The sequence below is a fragment of the Cricetulus griseus genome, chromosome 6, assembly GCF_003668045.3.
Source record: "Cricetulus griseus strain 17A/GY chromosome 6, alternate assembly CriGri-PICRH-1.0, whole genome shotgun sequence".
Lineage (NCBI taxonomy): Eukaryota > Metazoa > Chordata > Mammalia > Rodentia > Cricetidae > Cricetulus > Cricetulus griseus.
The window spans coordinates 23026772-23048800 of record NC_048599.1 but is presented as its reverse complement, the minus strand read 5'-3'; the positions used below and the strand labels follow the sequence as shown (position 1 = coordinate 23048800).

General features: G+C 43.8%; 1 protein-coding gene across 4 annotated transcripts; it reads left to right on the top strand.

Moving 5' to 3' along the window:
• The first annotated feature begins 604 nt into the window (after positions 1 to 604).
• Aar2 (AAR2 splicing factor) lies at positions 605 to 21476 on the top strand. 4 transcript variants are annotated; one of them, XM_027421310.2, is made up of 5 exons: positions 605 to 746; positions 997 to 1062; positions 3826 to 4626; positions 8004 to 8233; positions 14329 to 14516. In XM_027421310.2, the coding sequence occupies exons 3-5, from the start codon at positions 3870 to 3872 to the stop codon at positions 14371 to 14373; spliced, it is 1032 nt and encodes a 343-aa protein (XP_027277111.1). In that variant the 5' UTR covers positions 605 to 746; positions 997 to 1062; positions 3826 to 3869; the 3' UTR covers positions 14374 to 14516. The 4 variants fall into 4 exon arrangements, with proteins under 4 accessions (XP_027277111.1, XP_027277108.1, XP_027277110.1 ...); XM_027421307.2 differs by lacking the exon at positions 14329 to 14516 and adding an exon at positions 21309 to 21476 and having other exon boundaries at positions 607 to 746; positions 3829 to 4626; XM_027421309.2 differs by lacking the exon at positions 14329 to 14516 and adding an exon at positions 21309 to 21476 and having other exon boundaries at positions 607 to 746.
• Positions 21477 to 22029: the final 553 nt, after the last annotated feature.

Here is a 22029-nt window from a genome sequence, read left to right as displayed (position 1 = left end):
CTCTGGGACCTAGCACAAGGCCAGACCACAAATAGTCACTTACTATACTACATTATTGTTATTAGTAATTAACACACAATATTATCTAAGATAGCTAACTATGGGCTACGTTCTAAAGAAACTGTGAAGAAAAAAACAGGCAGGTTTCCTTACTCGGTGTGCATTTATAGCATGTCTGTCGTATTCTGTTAGGCTTGCAAGACACTGTTGGGTATTCTGGGTGATCATTGCCAGACAGACTGCTGCGGTGAGTGTTGAAGGAACTGTTCTCCCTTCAGGCAGATGCCTTGGTTTCTGAAACTCTGCCTAGGGATGAGTGTGTCTAGAAGCTGGGACTGGGTGGTAACCGGGCATCTTTGACATTGTGATGTGGCATAGTGATGTGGTTAAAGAGTGCCAACCGTGACTGAGCCAGTTTAACTGTGGCTACTGGGTACCGACACCCGGACCACGCTTTGATGCCCATGTCTGCTTGAGACCAAAGGACTGTGGCTGGTGAGTATGTTTCTGGAAGGGGAAAGTTTAAATAAGTGCATAGTTTAAATAAAATTGTTATCCACAATTCAAGCGGTAAAATGAAACAACAAGAAGAAAATGCAGTGCTTTATTGGGAGGAACCTGCAAGTACGGGCCATTTCTTCTGTGACCTGGGGCTCCCCCGGACCACTTTTTCCGTAACACCTATCCGTTGCCAAAGCCGCCGAACTTCCGTCCCGTTTCCGCGGAGCGGACCGTGAGGCTATGTGGTGAGTGTCGGCTCTTGATACTTCTTTCGTCCTGTGGTTTCGTTGTGTGTGGCCGGGTCACCTGGCTTCTTGACGCAGAATCGCGCAGTGCAGTTAATTAGGCCCGTGACTCCGAGCCGGCCGAGTTTGTGGGTTTGTGGGCTGGTGTCTCAGGAGGCCTCTCTCTCTCTGAAAACCCGTCACCCGGGACACCGTGAGCAGGCATCCTGGGGGCCCACGAAGTAACTTTTTTTTTCCCCTTTAACTGTAGAGCTTGGGGACCAGAGACCTTATCCTCACTCGATCTGGTTCTACCCTCCTCTCTGCGTGGCTTCCGGTAAGTCACCGTCCTCCTGGCTTTATTTAAGTGAATATTAATTTTATTAAATAAAACTTAAAAGCATCGTGTATGTGCTAGGGATGTAGTACTCAAGTCTTGTGGTTATGACAGCCCGTACTCAAGCACACAAAGTTACACACCTATCACTGGAATAGACCGACGACAAGGCACCCAGAGTATAATCACAGAACACTGGACCGTCAGGGAGACTTTAATAAAGTCAGGAAAATAATTTGGCAAAGTGCCGTGGATAGTTTTCTCTGGTTTGAGAGTCAGAAAGAAGCCTTTGTGGCCGGACCAGTCCTTGGGAGTTGGGTGGTATTAAACAACCTGAAGGATTGCCAAGGGTAATTCTTGCAGAGTTTTTGGGGCCATAGTAAGAGTTTTATGTTGTCCAAAGCCACATGAGACGTTGGAGAGAGTGCACATTGAGGAACATCCCCTCTCTGGGCTTGGGAGGTGGTGAATAGGGTGAGGAGGTGTCTGTGTGTTGCAGGATGATGAAGAATGCATCCCATTTGTATGTTTCACATGTTGTTGACTGTGAACTACAGTCTCAAAGACTTTCACAGTGTGACCATGTGTGCATATAAGCACAGGTCTTCAAGGAATCATACCCATCCTTATTACTTGTGGCATTCTGATAGCTTAAAAATTCTGGTTTTGGCCTGGTGTTTGCTGGTGCACGCCTTTAATCCCAGCACTTGGGAGGCAGAGGCAGGTGGGTCTCTCTGAGTTCAAGGCCAGCCTGGTGTACAGAGCGAGTTCCAGGACAGGCTCCAAAGCTACAGAGAAACCCTGTCTTCAGAACCATCCCCTTCCCCCCCCCAAAAAAAAAAAATTCTGTTTTTGGTGCTGGAGAGATGACTTGGTGGTTAAGAGTCCTGCCTGCTCTTCCAGAGGACCTGGACTTGGTTCCTGCCACCCTCATGGTGCTCACTCACAACCATCTCCAACTTCAGGTTCAGGGACTTCAGCATGCTCTTCTAGCCTCTGTGTGACTTTTTTCATTATTTCAGATTAGCTGTGTTTCTAAAACTGATTTCTTAACTCAAGTTATGGTTTGCAGTTTGAAAAAAGTGCTGATTTAGAGAGTCATTTCTCATGTTTTTAAAGACAAAGTGTGCTCCTAACATTTTTTTGTAAAAAGGATTTTTTTTCATGTGTTGTTTTAAAGAGTAAACAGAATTAAGCACTTGATTTTAATGTTTGTGAATTTTGAGGTCATATTGTGTACCTCTGTGTAAAATGAGGATAACTGGTAGTCTGGAGTCTTACTCTGCAGATATTTCTGTTGGGGTCCAGTAAAGACCTTGCATAGTGCAGGTAATCTGAGTGCTTGCAGTTGGATTAGTAACTTAGTAGTAAAAGTTGAAGTAGTTGATTGGCCACAATTTGTTCAGAGGCAGTGTCTGCTACAGACTTCTGTTTCTAATATTGTGTGTATGTGAGTTCGTGATGAGGTGACATTATGTGTGGCCAGCACGTACAGGTTAGACAACTTTGTGGATTCTCTTTTCTCCTTCCACTTTTATGTGGGTTCTGGCCACCAAAGTGAGATTGTCAGGGTTACAAGGCAAGTGCCTTTACACATTGAGCCATTTGCCAGCACTCTGACCCTCACTTTGTTTTTAATCATAGTGTTTATAGGGAATTTAAATGTGGGCAAAATGAAGAATCTAGGCTCCTCCTCAAATACTTACTGTCAGCCTGCCATATCAATCTCTTCTGGATGAATTGTGGCTCTTTGGGAAGTTGTTGGTTCCCTGGACTGTAGGTGTTTTTGTTTTGTGCTTGCTTGTTTGCTTGTTTGCAAGGCAGTGTCTTGTGTATGTGTTCCAGGCTGGCCTCAAATTCACTATGTAGCTGAGATCAGTGTTAAACTTCTGATCTTCCTGCCTCTACCTCCCATAGATGGTTTTCTTGTGGTTCTACATTTCCTTGGTGCATATTAAACAAACTCTGTACTTGCTGAGCCATGTTCCCACCAGCTGTTTGTTCTTATTTATTATTTCTGAGGTCGTCTCTAGCAATCAGAGATGACCTTGAACTCCTGATTCTTCTGCCTCCATCCCCCAACAGTTGGGAATAAAGATGTGTACCACTGTGCCCTGCTAGGTTGTTTTTAAACAAGGGGACCAATCCCTTATTTTCCCCCATTTCAACTAGGTTTTTGATGAGTTTGAAAAGCTCTCTATTCCTCAAACTTTTTGCTAATTTTAGATGCTCTTGGGAAATTTGAAAACAGATTTAGTTTGGACATCCTTGACAGAGCTTATGGTAATCTGTGGTAACAGGTTTTAGGTGGAATTGTAGCATAAAATGATTTTAGCATAGTTCTAGTTTAAAATGGGCCATGTGTGTGTTTTGCACTCTTACCCTCTGTTCTGAGAAGGACTTGAGTGCGGATTCTAAGTGTGCAGTGGACACAGATGTCCACTGTGTTGGCAGTCAGGCTTTCATTTTGGCACTGTGTGACCTTGAGCGTATCACCTCTCTGTAAATGGTGCCTCTGGTGGTGGAATGAAGACTCTTGCTTCTTAAATCAAATCCCCCAAATCTCTTTGACCCTGATTTTCTTAGAGAGATGCGGGGTTAGACAGATGTTAACAGATGCACGGTTGCCATGAGGGTTAAGGGAGTTAATTCTATCAGGATGGAATTCAATGTGACATCTAGAGAATGTACAAGAAATGAAGTAGCCTTTCCCCATGTTCTGGTCAGCTCATTCTCTCTTCTCTCTTCTCTCTGCTGTTCTAGAAGACAAGAAAGAGAACTGCTTTTGGTTACCTACCACTGGCCCCATGGCATCCATGCAGATGGATCCTGAGCTAGCCAAGCAACTCTTCTTTGAAGGAGCCACTGTGGTCATTCTGAACATGCCCAAGGGGACAGAGTTTGGTATTGACTACAACTCCTGGGAGGTGGGGCCCAAGTTCCGGGGTGTGAAGATGATCCCTCCTGGCATCCACTTCCTTCACTACAGCTCTGTGGACAAGGCCAATCCCAGGGAGGTGGGCCCTCGGATGGGCTTCTTTCTTAGCCTGAAGCAGCGGGGACTGACAGTCCTGCGTTGGAACGCCGTTCAGGAAGAAGTAGACTTGTCTCCAGCTCCAGAGGCTGAAGTAGAAGCTATGAGAGCCAATCTCCCTGAGCTAGACCAGTTTCTGGGACCTTACCCCTATGCTACACTCAAGAAATGGATCTCACTCACCAGCTTCATCAATGAGGCCACCATGGAGAAGCTGCAGCCCGAGAGCCGGCAGATTTGTGCCTTCTCAGACGTGTTGCCTGTGCTTTCCATGAAGCACACCAAGGACAGGGTGGAGCAGAATCTACCCCTCTGTGGTACTGAGTGCAAAAGCTACCAGGAGGGTTTAGCTCGGCTGCCTGAGATGAAGCCCAGGGCTGGGACAGAGATCCGCTTCTCAGAGTTGCCGGCTCAGATGTTCCCAGCAGGTGCCACACCAGCAGAGATCACCAGGCACAGCATGGACTTGAGCTATGCCCTCGAGACTGTGCTCAGCAAACAGTTCCCTTGCAATCCCCAGGATGTACTCGGTAAGAAGGAACTAGGCTCTTAGGGGAGAATGCTGGTGGCTGTATTTTAGAATAGAGGCTCATCTTGGGTTATCTTTTCTCTTTTTCCTGTGTATTTCTTTAGATTTCACTTGTCTTTTTTGTTTTATTTTATTTCGAGACAGGGTTTCACTGTAGCTTTGGAGGCTGTCCTGGCACTCTCTCTGGAGACCAGGCTGGCCGCAGACTCACAGAGATCAGCCTGCCTCTGCCTCCCAAGTGCTAGGATTAAAGACGTGTACCACCAACACCGGGCTATTATATTTCAGTCTTTTAAATTTCAGTTACATTCTAGGAGTACATGTGATTTTTATAGAAGCAAATTTTATAGATTATTATTATATAATTATTATAAATTATTATATAATTTTATAGATTAAAGAGTTTTGTTTTAAGATGTGCTGTATTTCCACGTCACTGCTCACCTGTTCAGTGTTCAGAGCAACAGAGCCAGTTCTCAGTGGTCACTCCTTAAGATGCTTCTCTTTTTCTGTTATAAATAAGCCTAATAAGCAAGCTTAGGGTTGGACTGTGTGTGTTGCCAGATTTTGCCTCCTTACCAGGTGGTAGGAAGTTGTTCATCACCTTTGACAGCACTCAGCATGGTTTCTTGGTGAAGGCCTCTTCAATTCAGTGGTTGAAAAGTGGCATCTCATTTCTATTTCTTGAATACCAATGACAGCAATCATTTGTTTTTCTGTTTGTGTGTGTTCATACATTTGCCACATATGGAGGTCAAAGGTCAGCCCTTCAGGTGTCATTTCTTAAGCACTACTAACCTTTTTCTTTTGAGACAGGTTCTCTTATTGACCTAGAACTCTCCAGGTAGACTAGACTAACTGGTCAGGAGACCCCAAGCATCTTCCTGTCTCTGCCTTTCCAGGGCTAGGATTGTGAGCCCTACACCACCACTCCAGGTTTTTAATTTGGGTTCTGGGACCTGACCCTAGGCTGTGTGCTTGCAGGACAAGTACTTTACTGATTAAGCATCTCCCCTGCCCTGTTACACCTTTAACTCCTGTCCTTACCTTTTTATAAATTGTCCAGGGCATTTACATAATTTCCTGTCGGTGGAGGTTGGTGAGAAGGTTGCTTATAGACCTTTTTATAGCCTTAGCTGAACTGATGATACAATAGAGATTTTAATGGGTACATCTTAATGCATGACATAGTAATATAAATTTAATTAGTGTAATTAATCTAAATTTCTCTGTGTAACAGCCCTAGCTGTCCTGGAACTAGCTCTTGTAGACCAGGCTGGCCTCTAACTCACAGAGATCCGCCTGCTTCTGCCTCCCAAGTGCTGGGATTAAAGGCGTGCGCCACCACTGCCTGACTGATTCATTCTTTTTATGGCTCATATATACTTAGCTTAAATTTATGGCTACCTTTGAAGCCAGGGAGAATGTGTCTGGTGAGTCAATGTGAGTGTGTTCATTTATTTAGAGCCAAGGTCTTGCTTTGCAACCCTGCATGGCCTAATACTTGCAGTGGCAGTGGTCCCGCCCCCAAGTGCTGGGATTACAGATCGAATCACTGCATCTAGCTCAGGTATAGTTTATCTGGCAGGCAGACCCCTGTTGCTTGCACACATGTACAGTGGCTTCTGGATTGTCAGGTCTTTGTTGGAGACAGGAATCAGAGATTCAAATAGGACCTGACATTTTAGCTGGGTGGTGGTGGCACAGGTGGAGGCAGAGGCAGGCGGATCTCTGTGAGTTCGAGACCAGCCTGGTCTATAAGAGCTACTTCCAGGACAGCCTCCAAAGCCACAGAAAAACCCTGTCTCGAAAAAACCACAAAAAAAAAACAAAAAAACAAACTGGCATTTTAAGTACTACTTTATGTCCCATGTTATTTTTTTTATGTCCCATATTATTCTAAGTGTTTAACAGGCACTGTAGTAAGTAATTTACTCTTCATTATAACTCTCAAATAAGGAAATGGACACATAAGTAGATTATGAAATTTGCCTTAGGTCACACCACGTCTAAGTAGTAGAGCTGGGATTTGAATACAGGCTCTTTGGCTTCAAAGCCCATGCTCTTAGCCATTAGTCTGCTCAGAGATGATATCAGAGCCCTGTGATTAAATAAACAAAACTAAGCTGACTGGTAATAAGAACTTAGGAATTTCCTGCTGTGGGAAGTGTTCCTACCCAGCATCAAATCTGTTATAGCTTTCCATCATTCAAAACATTAATTATATGATCTTTGGCATGCCCTTGGCCTCATCTTAAAACGAGGGAAATACTGCCTTCTCTGATGACCTAGAGGAATTGGACTAAGGACAGAGCATGGTGTATGATGCAGCTTCTCACCAGCCCTAGAGTGGGTCATGTCATCTGGAAGCTTAGAATACTAGCCACTAAGAGGTGACCATTTCAGTGACATGGAAATGCTAAAAGCTGGTTGTAAAATACTATGCTTTGATCTTGTTCTTAGAAATTCTTGAGTCCATCATCTCTACTTAACCAAATCTCTGAGTTGACAAGTGGGCACTTTTACTTACTTTCTTTTTGTAAATTTTAGGGTTTATTATATTATCTTTAATTGTGTGTGTCTGTCTGTCTGTCTGTCTGTCTGTCTGTCTGTGTCTGTCTGTGTCTGTCTGTGTCTGTGTGGTATGTATATGTGGGTATGTGTCTGAGTACAGGTGCACACAGAGACCAGACGAGGATATCAGCTCTCCTGCAGCTGGAGTCACAGATAGTTTAAGATGCCTGTAGTGGGGGGCTGGAGAGATGGCTCAGAGGTTAAGAGCATTGACTGCTCTTCCAGAGGTCCTGAGTTCAATCCCAGCAACCACATGGTGGCTCACAACCATCCGTTATGAGATCTGGTGCCCTCTCCTGGTGTGCAGATATACATGGAAGCAGAATGTTGTATGCATAATAAATAAATAAAATCTTTAAAAAAAAAAAAGTAGTGGGTGCTGGGAACTGAACTTGGGTCCTCTGGAAGAGCAGCAAATACTCTTAACCCCTGAGCCACCACCTCTCTAGCTCTGGGCAGCTTTGCTTTCAATGAGATTTGTTAGTAATTCTGAGGAGTAGATTTAGGGTCCCCCTCCTAAAATGTCAGGTGTGTGGTAGTACTACTGCTTCTCTTTTGACCATTGTTGTATAAATACCTAGCCACAGTTTGGTGTCCCATGGTTTGAAGTTTTAGCAGTTTAGCAAATATTTTCTGAGTGCTTGTTGAATGCAGAATCCCATCCTAAGTTCTGTTGGAGTGACAAGGGGACAAGGCTCCCTGCTGCTAAGGTCTAGTGTAAATGATGGCATTGTAAATCATGTAGGGAAGTGTCAGCTGGTATGCCTTGCTGTGAGGAATTTAGCTCTTCTCTGTATCTCTTAGGTGAATTGCAGTTTGCCTTTGTGTGCTTCCTGCTGGGCAATGTGTACGAGGCATTTGAGCACTGGAAGAGGCTCCTGAACCTTCTGTGTCGGTCGGAAGCAGCCATGGTAAAGCACCATACCCTGTACGTCAGCCTCATCTCCATCCTGTACCACCAGCTCGGTGAGATCCCTGCTGACTTCTTTGTGGACATTGTCTCCCAGGACAACTTCCTCACCAGCACCTTACAGGTGAGAGACTGTCAGCTGGAAGGCACCCATGTGACAGCACCCTCAGGAGGGTCACCTTTTTCTTTCTTGCTGTTTTTCCATGACCCTGAGATTTCTTGAGTTTGTTTTTTTTTTTTTTAATTAGAAGCAAGATTGTTTTACATGTCAATCCTAGTCTGTCCCCCCCCCCCCACTTCTAGGCTCAGGGAGTATCCCTCTAATCCCTCTATGTGGGATGGGCTCCCAAAGTCCATTCCGATGCTAGGGATAAGTAGTAATCTACTACAAGAGACCCCATAGATTTCCGAGGCATCCTCACTGACACCCACGTTCATGGGGTCTGGATCAGTTTCATGCTGGTTTCCCAGTGATCAGTCTGGGGACCAAGAGCTCCCCCTTGTTCAGGTCAGCTGTTTCTGTGGGTTTCTCCAGCCTGGTCTGGACTCCTTCACTCTTCACTCCTCCCTCTCTGCAACTGGATTCCAGGAGTTCAGCTCAGTGTTTAGCTGTGAGTATCTGCATCTGCTTCCATCAACTGCTGGATGAAGGCTATAAGATGGCATATAAGTTAATCATCAATCTCATTATCAGGGGAGGGCATTTAAGGTAGCCTCTCCTCTGTTGCTTAGATTGTTAGTTGGTGTCATCCTTGTAGATCACCAGACATTTCCCTAATGCCTTCTTGAGAGTTTTGAGTGTACTTCCTAACCTTGAGATGTTTCCTGGTTCTCTTTCTACTGTGTTGAAAGTGCCTCTGTGCCAGAGATCCTCTCTCTGACCTAGCACTGGGTACTTAGAATTTGAATCCTTTCCATCACTTGGGGCTACCTATTACCAGTTTTTCATTGCTATCAGGAAATAACTGAGGCAGTCTACTTTGAAATAAAAGGGTTTATTTATGAGACAGGGTTTCTCGGTAGCTTTGGAGGCTGTCCTGGAACTCTCTTTGAAGACCACGCTGTCGTCAAACTCACAGAGATCTGACTGCCTCTGCCTCCCGAGTGCTGGGATTAAAGGCATGTACCACCACCTCTCAGCTAATTTATTTTTTATTTCTTAAATTTAGTGTTTGCCATGGGATGCTTGTGTAGGTCAGAGCACAGTTGTGTGAGTCACATGAGTTCTGAAGACTGAACTCGGGTCATCATGCTTGCAGCCCCAGCAGAGGTTTATTTAGCTCATAGTTTTGGAGGCTTAGAGCGCAAGTCCTGGTGGCCCTACTGGTGACAACCTCTTTGAAGAACCCCACTATTGGTTCATTAATCCTTCCCAAGAACACTGTCCCAGGTGAGCTAAGAACCTCTCACCAGGCCCCGCCCCTTAGCATCACCAAACACATGGAGCTTCCAAGGCATGAACCATGGGGATAGATAAACCACAGCTAACCCAGAGCACCAGTGCAGACAGCTCCAGGTCTCGCTGAAGCTGTGAGTTGTTGCAACCTAGTGAGGCAGTTTTGAAGCTTGTTATTCCCAAAGAAACATCTGCAGCTCCTTAGATCTCATTTAAGCATTAAAGTAACTTTGATTTCCTGTTCAAACAAAATGTGGCAGTTTCTGCAGAGATTCTCTGACAGAAAAAGTGAAATTTGCTTTTAACTTGGCAATTAAATTTTCATTATGGGTGGTAATTAGGAAGGAGCTTCAAACAACTTAGAATCTTCATCCTGTGCTATTTCCTTCCCTGGCAAACAGATTAGTTTCCTTTATGTACTTGGGACAGCCTCTGTTACTCAAGTATAGCAGAGGCAGAAACAGCCAGTTGTCCATTTCCATAGCTTCTGTAGTGTGATGCCCCAAAAGGCCTGGTCCATGTAAGATGTTCCTCACTTACCTCTCATCCCCACCCACAAAAGAAACTAATATTTGTTAATGCCTGTTGGGTAGCAGACACCATATCAAGTATGTTATATATGTCTAAGTTACTGTGATAAAATAGCCCAACAAAAGCAACTTACAGGAGAATAGTATTTCATAGTGGTAGGGTAGTGACCGAAGCAGGAGTTTGCATTGCACCCACAGTTCAGAAGCAGAGAGCAGTGAAAGCCTCTGTTTAACCCACTAGCTTCTCTTTATATATTCCAAGATCCCAGCCTAGGGATTGGTGGGTGGATCTGTACGCCTCAGTTAATCTAGTCAACCAAGTCCCTACAGGCATGCCCAGAGACCCTTCTCCTAGCTGATTCTCAATCCATCTTATCAGGTTGGCAGTTGAGATGAACCATCACGTGGGCTTCCTGGAACCCTGTTGGACAGACCAAATCATTTTTATTTTTCAAATAAAAAAAATTAGATAGGTTAAATTATTGACTTAACTTCAAACTAGAAAGTGGAAGTCAGGATTTGCATAGAAGCTTGGAACTTGGTTTGGCACTTGTACTTTTTTCCCCAAGGTACTGAATGCAGAATAGATCTCCACCTACCCAGCCCCCCAAAATCCTGTTGTTGTTGTTTCTCAGAGGCAGAGAACACTTTTCCAAAATTGCCATGCTATTGAAGAGTCTCTGTAATTGGGCAGTGGGCAGTTGCCTGGAATTCTGGCATTTGGAGGACTTGTGCAGATTGTGGTGATATATCTGTCAAGTGATTGCTGAGCCTGGCATGTTCTACCTCAGAAGAATTAAACTGCCCTTTCCTGTTCTTCCTGCTTAGAAAAAATTATTTATTTATTATGTATACAGTGTTCTGCCCAGGCCAGAAGAGGGCACCAGATCTCATTACAGATGGTTGTGAGCCACCATGTGGGTTGCTGGGAATTGAACTCAGGACCTCTGGAAGAGCAGCCAGTGCTCTTAATCTCTGAGCCATCCCTCCAGCCCCACCCCCCTCTTCTGTTCTTTATAGAACAGAGAAGTTAAATCTGTGTTCCTCCTCCATGGGGCCCCTCACAGAGTCCCTGGGCTGCCAGGCATTGTGAGGAGTTGTCAACTGCTCACTGGCCTCCACTGGTGGCTGCAGCCTTGGGGAACAGTGCAGTCTAGGAAATGATGTACCACCCTCATGATGTGAGGGGATTCTGTCACACAAGCTCAGGAAGACCATGGTGTTTCTGGCTTGTGCTGCAACAGGGATCTCAAAAATACCAAGGGTCCAGCTAGATTGCCTGATGCCCATGTGGGTTGTGAAGTGCTGATGGTTTGAAATTTTCTCTGGACAAGGTATTTGATGTCATGTGGTTTGTTTGGTTTTTTGTTTTGTTTTTAGACAAGCTCTAGGTCCAGCTGGCTTCAAATTCCCTTTGTAGCCAAGTATGACCTTGAATTTCAGATCCTCTGTTACCCACTTCCCAAGTCCTGGGATTACAGGTGTATACCAAATACTCCCAGTTTAAGTGGCAGTGAAGATAAAACCCAGGAGCTCACACTCCACTGTCTGAGCTATACCAGCTGACGTCATTATTTGAAAATGTTCAGGACATGCATGTGTCTTTAAATAGTACACTAGTAAAAGCATCCTTACACACATCATTCATTCCACTGCAGTTGTTGAGGAATAAAGACTTCTTAGCTGGGTGGTGGTGGTGATGCACAAAATTAATCCCAGCACTCAGGAGGCAGAGGCAGGCAGATCTCTGTGAGTTTGAGTCCAGCCTGGTCTACAGAGCAAGTTCCAGGATAGGCTCCAAAGCTACACAGAGAAACTTTGTTTAAAAAAAAAAAGAAGACTTAGCTGGGGTTCCTGTCTTCAAGGATTTATTGATTTAGGAGTTATTGACTGAGCACTTACTGTATACAAGATTTTGTTCTAGACGTGAGAATATTACCGAAGAAGAGTGTCAGAGGCCCTGACAGAAGGAAGTAAAGAGATGAATTAACTAAAGAATTCCAAATAGTGGTGTTAGACAAGGCTTACCTGCTCTTGTACCTTGTGCTAGGCTGGGCTTTTTGGTCTCTCCTAGACTACATCAGAGTTTGTCAGCCTCCATGCCTACCTTGTTAAACCATCTGCTTCCCACACTGTGGCTTCTGTTGCTCTGATCCGATTTCTCTGTGGCTACCCTATTGCCTAGGAAATTTAAATGTGCCAGCTTTGGCCCCAAGGCTGTGTTCCTTGGCTCTTAGCCTGCTCCTGGCTGCTGTTTCCTCCTGTCAAGGTAGTGTCAGTGGTCTTGTGGTCTGCTCACAGCAAGTTCCCAGACAGTCCATGCTGTTTCCCTCTTTCTTTCTTTTTTTTTTTCTTTTGAGATGGGATCTTGCTTTGTTTTTGAGGCCAGCTTTGAACTCCTGGGCACAAGTGATTCTAGCAGTCTAAACAACCTGAACTATACACATGAACACTGTGCCAAGACTTCCTTTGTTTTAGTCGTAAAAGCACATCATTTGAGTTCAGTTTCCTCTTAGCACATTTGAAAATGTTCAAAGCAGCATTAACTGTAAGCATGTTTTCCAGAATGCTCTCTGGAACCTCATGTAACGGAAACTTTACACCCATATTTCATGCCTCTGGACTGAACCTGATTCTCTACAGCCGGTCATGTCCTTGCCCAAACTCCCTCTATGTGAGACCATCCCTTAACTCTGCTCCCTTCTAGTGTCCTAGCTTGCTCTGTACTTGCCACTAGCATACTGCAAGGCTTATGTGTCTTGAAGTTAATACAGCATTCCCCACATAGCCATAAGCCTGCATTTTTTTCCCTCATTGGTTATTTTCAACACCTAGCATTTGACCTGTGTTACTGTTTGTTTTTTTACATGTAAATCATTTATGATTCCTTTGGCAGTGTAAATATATGCATAAACAATAAAGTCTAACAAAGGGCATTTGATACATCAATGAGAAAATGGTGGATTCTGGCTGGGGGAGTTAATACTTGAGGGGCTTTAGGGTTTCTGGAATAGCTTTATGTGAGGAACATTGGTATTTCATTTTTTGGATTTTTGTTGTTGTTGTTTTTGGAGACAGGGTTTCTCTGTGAAGCTTTGGAGCCTGTCCTGGAACTCAGTATGTAGACCAGTATGTAGGCCTGGAACTCACAGAGATCCGCCTGCCTCTGCCTCCTGAATGCTGGGATTAAAGGCGTCTGCCACCACTGCCTGGCTGACATTGTTATTTCAAAAGACACAGTGTGGACTAGGATATTATAAAACTTTTTTTAAAAAAATGTCTTGGCAGTGAGAATCCTATCCTCCACGCAGAAGCACTCACTTGGGGCGTTTGTGACTGAATGAATCAGACCTTAAAAGCTTCCTCAGCTTGCTGCCCGCTCTCTCCCCAGCTAGTCAAGTGGAGCTGGCTTCCTTGCTTAGGAGTATAAAGGTCTACTATCCGTGGAGAGGGACTGGGGTGTGTGTGTGTGTGTGTGTGTGTGAGAGAGAGAGAGAGAGAGAGGGAGAGGGAGAGGGAGAGGGAGAGGGAGAGAGTACACAGTTAAAGGCATTAAAGACAGCCATATTAGCTTGCATAAAATCAGAGCTAAATGACCTCAGCCATTGATTTTTTTTCCCAAGTGAGATACTTGAATAAATGCCACTTTATTTTACAAATCTCTTGGATTTAGCTTGAATAAAAATGATTTTCCTTACAAATTTTTTTTCTTTTTTTCATTTAAAGTAACTTAACTCACCATAATTTGTTTAAAGTCAATGAAAAGATAATCTGGAATTAGTAGTGTGTTGGAAAGAGTTATGTACAAGATAAGGATTCTAACTGCCAATTGCATAGTATTTAGGCATATAGTCACATAACCCATGGTGTTTGGAGATCTTGTTGTTTTTTATATCTGTAGATGCATTCCAAGCAAGTTTCATGCCTTATTACTATTCTGGGCGTCATCTCTAACAATTATATCTATAGGGGTTTTTTGTTTGTTTGCTTTCTTATTTTTGAGATAGGTGGAGTCTTATGTATCTCATGCTAGCCTCAAACTCACATGATGTTTAGTTTGTGGTCCTTCTGCTTCTACCTCCTAAGTCCTAGGTTTAGTGGCATGTGCCACCATATTCAGGTAACGTGGTGCTGGGGTCTAGGACTTTGTACTTGTGAGGGATGTACTCTACCAACTGAGCTATAATTTTTTTTATAATAATGTCTATAATGCTTTTATCATAAACTTCTTAAAAAATTTATGTGTAAGGGTATTTTGTCTGCATGTATGTTTCTGTACCATTTCATGCCTAGGGCCCCGTGGAGACCAGAAGAGGATGTCAGATTCTTTGGAACTGAGTTGCGGACTGTTGTGAGCTACCATGTGTGTTCTGGGAATCAAACCCAGATCCTGTGGAAGAGCAGCCAGTGGTCTTAACCATTGAGGCATCTTTCCAATTCCATATCATAAACATTTCTAATAGAAAAGTTTATGTACCTCCTCCTGCCTTTAATTGTGCCTTTTGTATGCATTGTCTTATTTAGTCCTCAATCCAATGCAGGAAGTTAGGTGTACAGTTCCATCATGTAGATGGTACAGGCCTTGTGCTCTTGTCCACACTCACAGAACAAGGGATGCCTGACCTGAGACTTAGAGCTATATACATAGTTCCTATATATAATTATACTCCACATGAAACAGCCCAAATTTTCTGAACTGACCTCAGAAGGCATGATTCCAGGCTGGTGAGACAGCTCAGCAGGTTAAGGTGTTTGCCACCAAGCCTGTTGACTTAAGTTTGACCCCAGGACCCCACATGTAAAGAGAAAACTGACTCCTGCAAGTTGTCTTCTGACCTTCACATGCTTGCTGTGTGCACATGTAAATCAAATAAATGTAACTTATAAAAGAAAAATTTAAAGAAGACAGGTGTGCTGGTACACACCTTTAATCCCAGGCAGAGACGGGATCTCTATGAGTTCAAGGTCAGCCTGGTCTATAGAGCACATCCAGGACAGCTAGGCCTATACATCTCAAAAAAAAACAAACAAAAAAACCAAGTTCCTGGTCAATCAGTACTATACAGAGAGCCTGTCTTAAAAGAAGACGTGATTCCTGGTACCTTCACTTTCTTGCTCATTACTGCAGTTGTGTGGTCATGCCTTTAAAATGGCTTCAGTTACAATGATAACAGAGTGTCCTGGTCAGTTTCATTTGTAATTCAGTCACTTGAGGATTTTTGCTTTTTAAATAAGTTTTCTTTGTTTGCTTGTTTTTTGTTTGTTTATTTGCCTAGCCAAAAAATTTAGGATAAGATAGGCTTGGCTGCCTTCTCTGATATTTTACTTTCTTGGTGTGACTTGACTGTGTGAACTGCAGTCACTAACCTTTGTTGTTGTTTTTTTAATGGCTTTTTTTGGTTGTTTAAGATTTTATTTATTTATTTATTTATTTATTTATTTATTATGTATACAGTCTTCTGCCCGCATGCCAGCAGAGGGTACCAGATCTCATTCAAGGTGGTTGTGAGCCACCATGTGGTTGCCGGGAATTGAACTCAGGACCTCTGGAAGAGCAGTTAGTGCTCTTAACCACTGAGCCATCTCTCCAGCCTCTAACCTTTGTTTTTTAAAAGCTTTTGTGTTTATGACTAGAGATTTTCTGTTTTATTTATTTAATTTCATAATAGACTTAATGATTAAAGTGTTGGTACTTTTTTCTGTATTTGAAGAAAAACATGTAGTGACCATGATTTATTTATTTATTTATTTTTAATTTTTCTTTTTTTTAAAGATTTTATTTATTTATTATGTATACAACATTCTGCTTCCATGTATATCTGCATATCAGAAGAGGGCACCAGATCTCATAGCGGATGGTTGTGAGCCACCATGTGGTTGCTGGGAATTGAACTCAGGACCTTTGGAAGAGCAGTCAGTGCTCTTAACCTCTGAGCTATCTCTCCAGCCCCCGACCATGATTTATTTTTATTTATTTGGGTTTTGGGTGTGTTGCTATTGTTTTGAGACAGGGTCTCACTATGTTAGCCTAGACTGGCCTGGAACTTACTCTATAGATCAGGGTTGCCTTGAACTACAGATCCACCTGCCTCTGCCTCCCTAGTGCTGGGATTAAATTCATGTACCACTACCTCGCCTGCCCCCCCCTTAAATAAATGCATTTATTTGCAACATGTGATCTTTTTAAAAAATACAAGATTAGAGCCAGGTGGTGGTGGCACACACCTTTAATCCCAGTACTTGGGAGGCAGAGGCAGGTGGATCTCTGTGAGTACGAGGCCAGCCTGGTCTACAGAGCTACACAGACAACCCTAACTTAAAAAAAAAAAAAAAAAAAAAAAAAATCCAAGATAATGAACCAAAATTAGATAATTCATTTTTTCATGGTGTTAGAAATCTTTACTTGATTTTACCTTAGGGAATAAAGTAACTAGATGATTACTAAATTTTTTAAAGAAAACAGAATTAATGTGAAAATAACCAGGATAAATTACTGCCTGAATAAATACACCCTTGGCCCCGGCAGGAGGGAGGGTCACTGAAAATTGAGCCCATGGCCTCACCTATGCTAGGCAAGCACTGTGTCACTAAGCTATAGCCCTAGTCCTGACTAAATACCTTTTAGACAGCTTTTCTGAATTGTTTTTGAAATATCAAGCAGGGGATAGTACACATACCTGCCGTCCCAGCACTTAGGAGCAAGGCTGAAGCAGAATTGAGACAAGACCACACAGTAAATTCAAGGCCTTTCTAAACTGTACTGAGACAGTGACTCAAGAAAAACCAAATTAATTATTAAGTTTGTAAAACTATAAAAAAAAGTAGGTGGTAGAGGCAAGGAGTGAGGAGAGGGGAGGGAAGAGGAAGAGGAAGGAAGAAAGAAGAAGGAAGAGGAGGGTTTGACAGTCCAAGGACAACACCAGAGCCTTTCTAAGGGTGACCAACCTGTTCTGAAATGTAAATGTGATACCTCAGCAAATCCAGAGGCTTCCTGGCTGAGAACTAGATTCTAGAAGAAAACCCTGTAGCAATGTGTAATCATTTCCTGGCTTCATGGTTATGTGTATTTACCCAAGTAAGTCAAGCAGAGCAGTGGGGGCATTTAATTGTATGTAAAGCACACATGCTCAGTAAAATTGACTTTTAAAAATGAAAGTCATGTGATCTGTGGTCCAGGTTCTGGAGACCTGGGGCAGTTACAGAAGCACCCCACAGGGCAGGACCAAAAGTTCAGTATCAAGGATGTATTTACTGTGTCAAGACAGAAGAAGGTGGTAGTGGAGAAATGATAAGATTGACCATCCCTGCTTGGCCAGACATGCTGAGCACGGTGTGGTGACCCAGCGTCCTCATCTGTAAAATGGGATCAGTGATATCCTGTCCTCTAACCTGCTGGGTTTGTAGTAAAGATTTAATTGACAAGTTAAAGGACAAAATACTTTTCAAATTAGAAGCTTTTTTTTTTTAAGGAAAAAAAAAAGGGGCTTTGCTTGTACCCACTTCTAGTTGCTTTTACTCTCAGGAATATTAAGAAGGTAGGTGGGGAAGGTGGGTGATGACTCTGAGCGCAGCTTGTTCCAGCCTTTCACTTCCGGCTATTGCTAAGTGCAATACAAATCTGTGTGTTGTACTTCCACACAGTGTAAGTGTTGGTGAGCATCCTGTGGACCCTGACTGCCCGGCTGAGTGGTGTGCTGTGTTGGATTCACTGTGATTGGGATGCATTCCCTGCTCTTTAAGGCATGGGCCACTGTGACATAAGACAATGTGAGAGTGCCCAACACTAAATGAACAGACTTCAGAGCAGCTCAGTTTAGCTCGGGCCTTTGCAAGAGTCACAGAAGCCAGCAGCATTCTGGGGCCTGGTGTGCAGCTCATCTCTAGGATAAACCTTTTCTCCAGCAGCATCACATAATGAAAAATTATTTCGTGCCAGGGACTGTGCAAAAGATCCAAAAATAAATTTTCTTTGAGCCTGCAGTTGTCTTCATTCTTCTGGGCATTAAATAAGTTCTGTGTTAGAATACCAGAAGTGCAGAATGCAGGTATGAGAGAGCCACTGTTTAGGATTGCTTCACTCTTGGATGAGATCAGCAGTAAACAGCCTGTCGTGTCAGTATTATTGAGGCGACAGATGAGGTAGCCTGGGCTCAGGGAAGCACAGAGGAGTTTTTATTTCCAGGACCACACAGCCCCTCCAGGGAGTTCCTGCTCTGCTTGCTGTTGCGGCTGTGCTCCCCACTCCTGTGTTCTTCAGTCGGTTCCCTGGTTAAGCCAAATCCTGTAACACTCACCACCTGCCCATCTCCAGTCACTGCCTCTGCGCCATTCCTGCAGCTCATAGAGAATGGCTTTGAACAAAGGCTGCTGAGGATGAACCTCACCTCTCTGCTAACAGACTGGAAGCTGGTGTTGCCACTTGGAATCAGCTGCAGAGTGTAACTGTTGCCTTTGTCAGCAAGCTTCCTGGGACTCTGTGTCCTCCATAGTGGTGTATGGGCCAGCGACAACCTGAGTGCACTGAATCAAAGAGTTGTTTGTGCCCTGTGGCCATGTCTGGTGTAGGCCTGTAGGCTAAAAGGTGGCAGACAAAAAACTATGTATTCCCTTTTAGGTAATTGAACAGCTTTCTACCCCATGTCCACAAAGTACACATTCTGAGCTGTGTGTGTGGTGGCTCGTGCCTTTAATTCCAGCACTTGGGAGGGAGGGGCAGGCTGATCTCTGAGCTCAAGGCTAGGCAAGTCGGGGCTACATGGTAAGACCTTATCTCAAAAAAAATTAATTAAAAATGAATAATAAAACCACATTTTGGTATGTCTTTCTCAGAGCATGGTGGGAGTACAGTTTGCCTGAAATTTTTGCCGACAGTGAGGTAATTTAAGAAGTAGTGGGCTTCAGGGCGGTGGTGGTACACACCTTTAATCCCTGCACTTGGGAGGCAGAGATAGGCTGATCTCAGTGAGTTTGAGGCCAATCTGGTCTACAAAGTGAGTTCCAGGACAGCTAGGACTGTTATACAGAGAAACCCTGTCTCAAAAAGAAGAAGAAAGAAAGGAAGGAACGAAGGAAGGAAAGAAGAAGAAGAATGGGCTTGTTGTTCTTAGAAGGAACTGAAATGGCCTTTCAAATGTGTTAAAAAAAAGTCTTTCTGTTCCTCTCCCCATGTTTGTATTAGCTGAAACAGTTCATGGGCAAATCAAAATAATGGCTCAATATCTAGAATGTATGGAGACCTATTATAACTCAACAATTGAACAGCCCAACTTAAAAACAGGCAAAGGACTTGAGTAGATATTTGGTCAAAGAAAATATACAAATGACTAATAACCTCATAAAAATGTGTTTAACATCATTAGAGAACTGCAAATCAAAATTACAATGAGATACTACCCAAACCTGTCAGAATGGATTGTTCAAAGTAAGTAAAGCCAAGAAGTGTTGAGCAGGCTGCAGAGAAACTGGATCCTGTATTCTGCTGGGCCTGATGTACTGTGGTCCAGCTGCTGTGGAAACAGTGCCCAGTAAAGCAGAGTTGCCATAAGGTTTAGCAGTTCCTTCTGGATCTGCACCCAAAGATCTGTAAGCAAGGACTGGAGTATTTGTACAGCTATATTCATGGCAGATTTATTCCCAGTGACTAAAATACAGACAGCCCAAATGGCTATTGAGAGGTGAATGGCAAACAGAATGTGGACTACTAGAGGCTAAAGAGGTTGATTAGGGATTAATTGCAGAGGATCTGAGTTCAGCTCCCAGCATCCATGTGAGACATCTCATGGCCGCCAACAACTCTGGCTCCAGGGCATCCAACACCACCTCCTGGCCTCTGCAGGCACCTACATGAGTATAAACATCATCAGACACAGAGGCACAAGGATACACATAAATAAAAATTTTGAAAACCTCTTTAAGTGTGTGTGTGTGTGATATGTGTATATAAAGATGTGAGCTGGGGATGGTGGCATGCACATTTAATCCCAGCACTCGGGAGGCAGAGGCAGGGGGAATCGCTGTGAGTTCGAGGCTAGCCTGGTCTACAAAGTGAGTTCTGGGACAGCCAGAGGTGTTACACAAAGGAATCCTGTCTGAAAACCAAACAAATAGATATGAAAGAGAGACAGAGTATACAATCATGCCTACTTGAAAGTGTGAACTGGGGCTGGGGAGGCATAGGGGGCAGGGTCTGACTATGTAGCCCAGGCTGGCCTTGAGCTTGAATTTCCTCTGCCTCAGCTTCCTGAGTGCTGGAATTACAGGTGTGCGCCACCATGTCTAGCTCTACTGTTTAGTTTTGGATTTTGAAGACAGGGTTTGACTGTGTAGCCCTGGCTGTCCTGGAACTCACTTTGTAAACCAGGCTGGCCTCGAACTCACAGAGATTCCCCCTGCCTCTAGATGTGTGCTACCACCAACTGGCTACTGTTTAGTTTTGAAAAGAAAGGAGATTAGGATGGATGTTACAATGTGGATGAACCTTGAAGATATGCTAAGTGAAATAAGCCAGCCACAAAAGGACAGATACTCTATGCTTCCTCTTCCATGAGGTTCCTAGCCTAGTCAGATTCATAAAGACAGAGAGTAGAAGAGTGTTTCTAGAGGCCAGGGGAAGGAAATGATAGGGAATTGGTGTTTCATGGGTAGAATTTCTATTGGAGAAGATGAGAGTTTCTAAAGATGAGTGTTGGTGATGGTTTCGGGATGGGAATGCACTTATTGCCACTGGCTCATCACTTAAAAATAGTTTAAATGGTAGCTATCTATTTTACCACAATTTAAACGATGGTAATTTTTTTTTAATGAACATTAAAGACAGCTTTTAGGAGGAATAGAAGCCTCAAACTGGTATTCTATGGCCCACTTAGAAGATTAGAGCAGCAATTCAGCCTTGTTTGCTGAGGGCATGTGACTTTATGGGATTCAAGGGCTTATGTGTCTCCCCGAACTTCTTTACACCAACTGGTATAACTATCTTTTCTTCTGTGTTAGCCCAGGTGCCTTATAGACCTTAACACAACCCCACCCCCAACTGGTGGGGCTGTAGTGGTAACTCTGGTGGCCTTACTTTCATGGAGCATCTATACACAGCATGGTAATTTTCCATTCCAATCCCATCCCAATGTGTTTTTTCTTGGTTGGGGGCGGGGGCCATAGCAGTTGTCCTGTAACTGTGCTCTGATCTACTGCCCCAGAGAGCTTAACACTAGGAGGAAATTTCCAGAGCTTTCTTGGTCCCCTATTCTCAGGAGTAACTTATACTCTGTTCTCTGTAGGTTTTCTTTTCTTCTGCCTGCAGTATTGCTGTGGATGCCACCCTGAGGAAGAAAGCGGAAAAGTTCCAAGCCCACCTGACGAAGAAGTTCCGCTGGGACTTTGCTTCAGAGCCAGAGGATTGTGCCCCAGTGGTGGTGGAACTCCCTGAGGGCATCGAAACTGGCTAACTGCAAATCCTCAAGCCAGGGAGACCCTTCCCACATGGCTACTGCCCGGTGTCTCTGCTCATCCGTCTTCCTGGGATCCTCCAGCATAGCGATCCAGGCAGGTCCTGTAAAGATGGAGCCAGGATCCCTCTTCACCAGTAAATACATTCCTTTGTTGCAAAAGCAAGATATTGTGGTTTCCTTTAGCCTGGCCCTGGCACTTAATTTCAGAAAAAGGCCCTTGTAGAGTGTCCAGATGAAACCTGCCCAACAACAGTCTAATTCCTTCTACAACGAGAAAAAAAAAAAAAAAAAAAAACTTAAGTCTAAAAGACTATGCTTAGTCCATAGCTGGTTAAAGGAAGAAAGAAGAAACCTGCTCCATCCCAGGGTCTGAGGGGTTAGTCGGTGAATTGTTAAGTTAAATGTAGGTTTGAAGTCGAATGTGGTTTGTACAGAATTTCTGCCTTCTCCTTGTTAAGTGGAAGGATACCTGCTGAAAAATGGGCCACTGAGCTCTCAGGAGCCCAGCCTGGGGAAGGGCGGCAGCAAGGAAGAGGGTGTGCTGAGTCTG

What these genes read in the sequence shown, in the direction of transcription:
- Aar2 (XM_027421307.2), top strand. Translation starts at nt 3,870, where the DNA reads ATGGCATCCATGCAGATGGATCCTGAGCTAGCCAAGCAACTCTTCTTT. An exon ending in CAATCCCCAGGATGTACTCG is followed by an intron (nt 4,627 to 8,003) that starts GTAAGAAGGAAC and finishes TGTATCTCTTAG; the next exon opens with GTGAATTGCAGTTTGCCTTT. An exon ending in TCCTCACCAGCACCTTACAG is followed by an intron (nt 8,234 to 21,308) that starts GTGAGAGACTGT and finishes TGTTCTCTGTAG; the next exon opens with GTTTTCTTTTCTTCTGCCTG.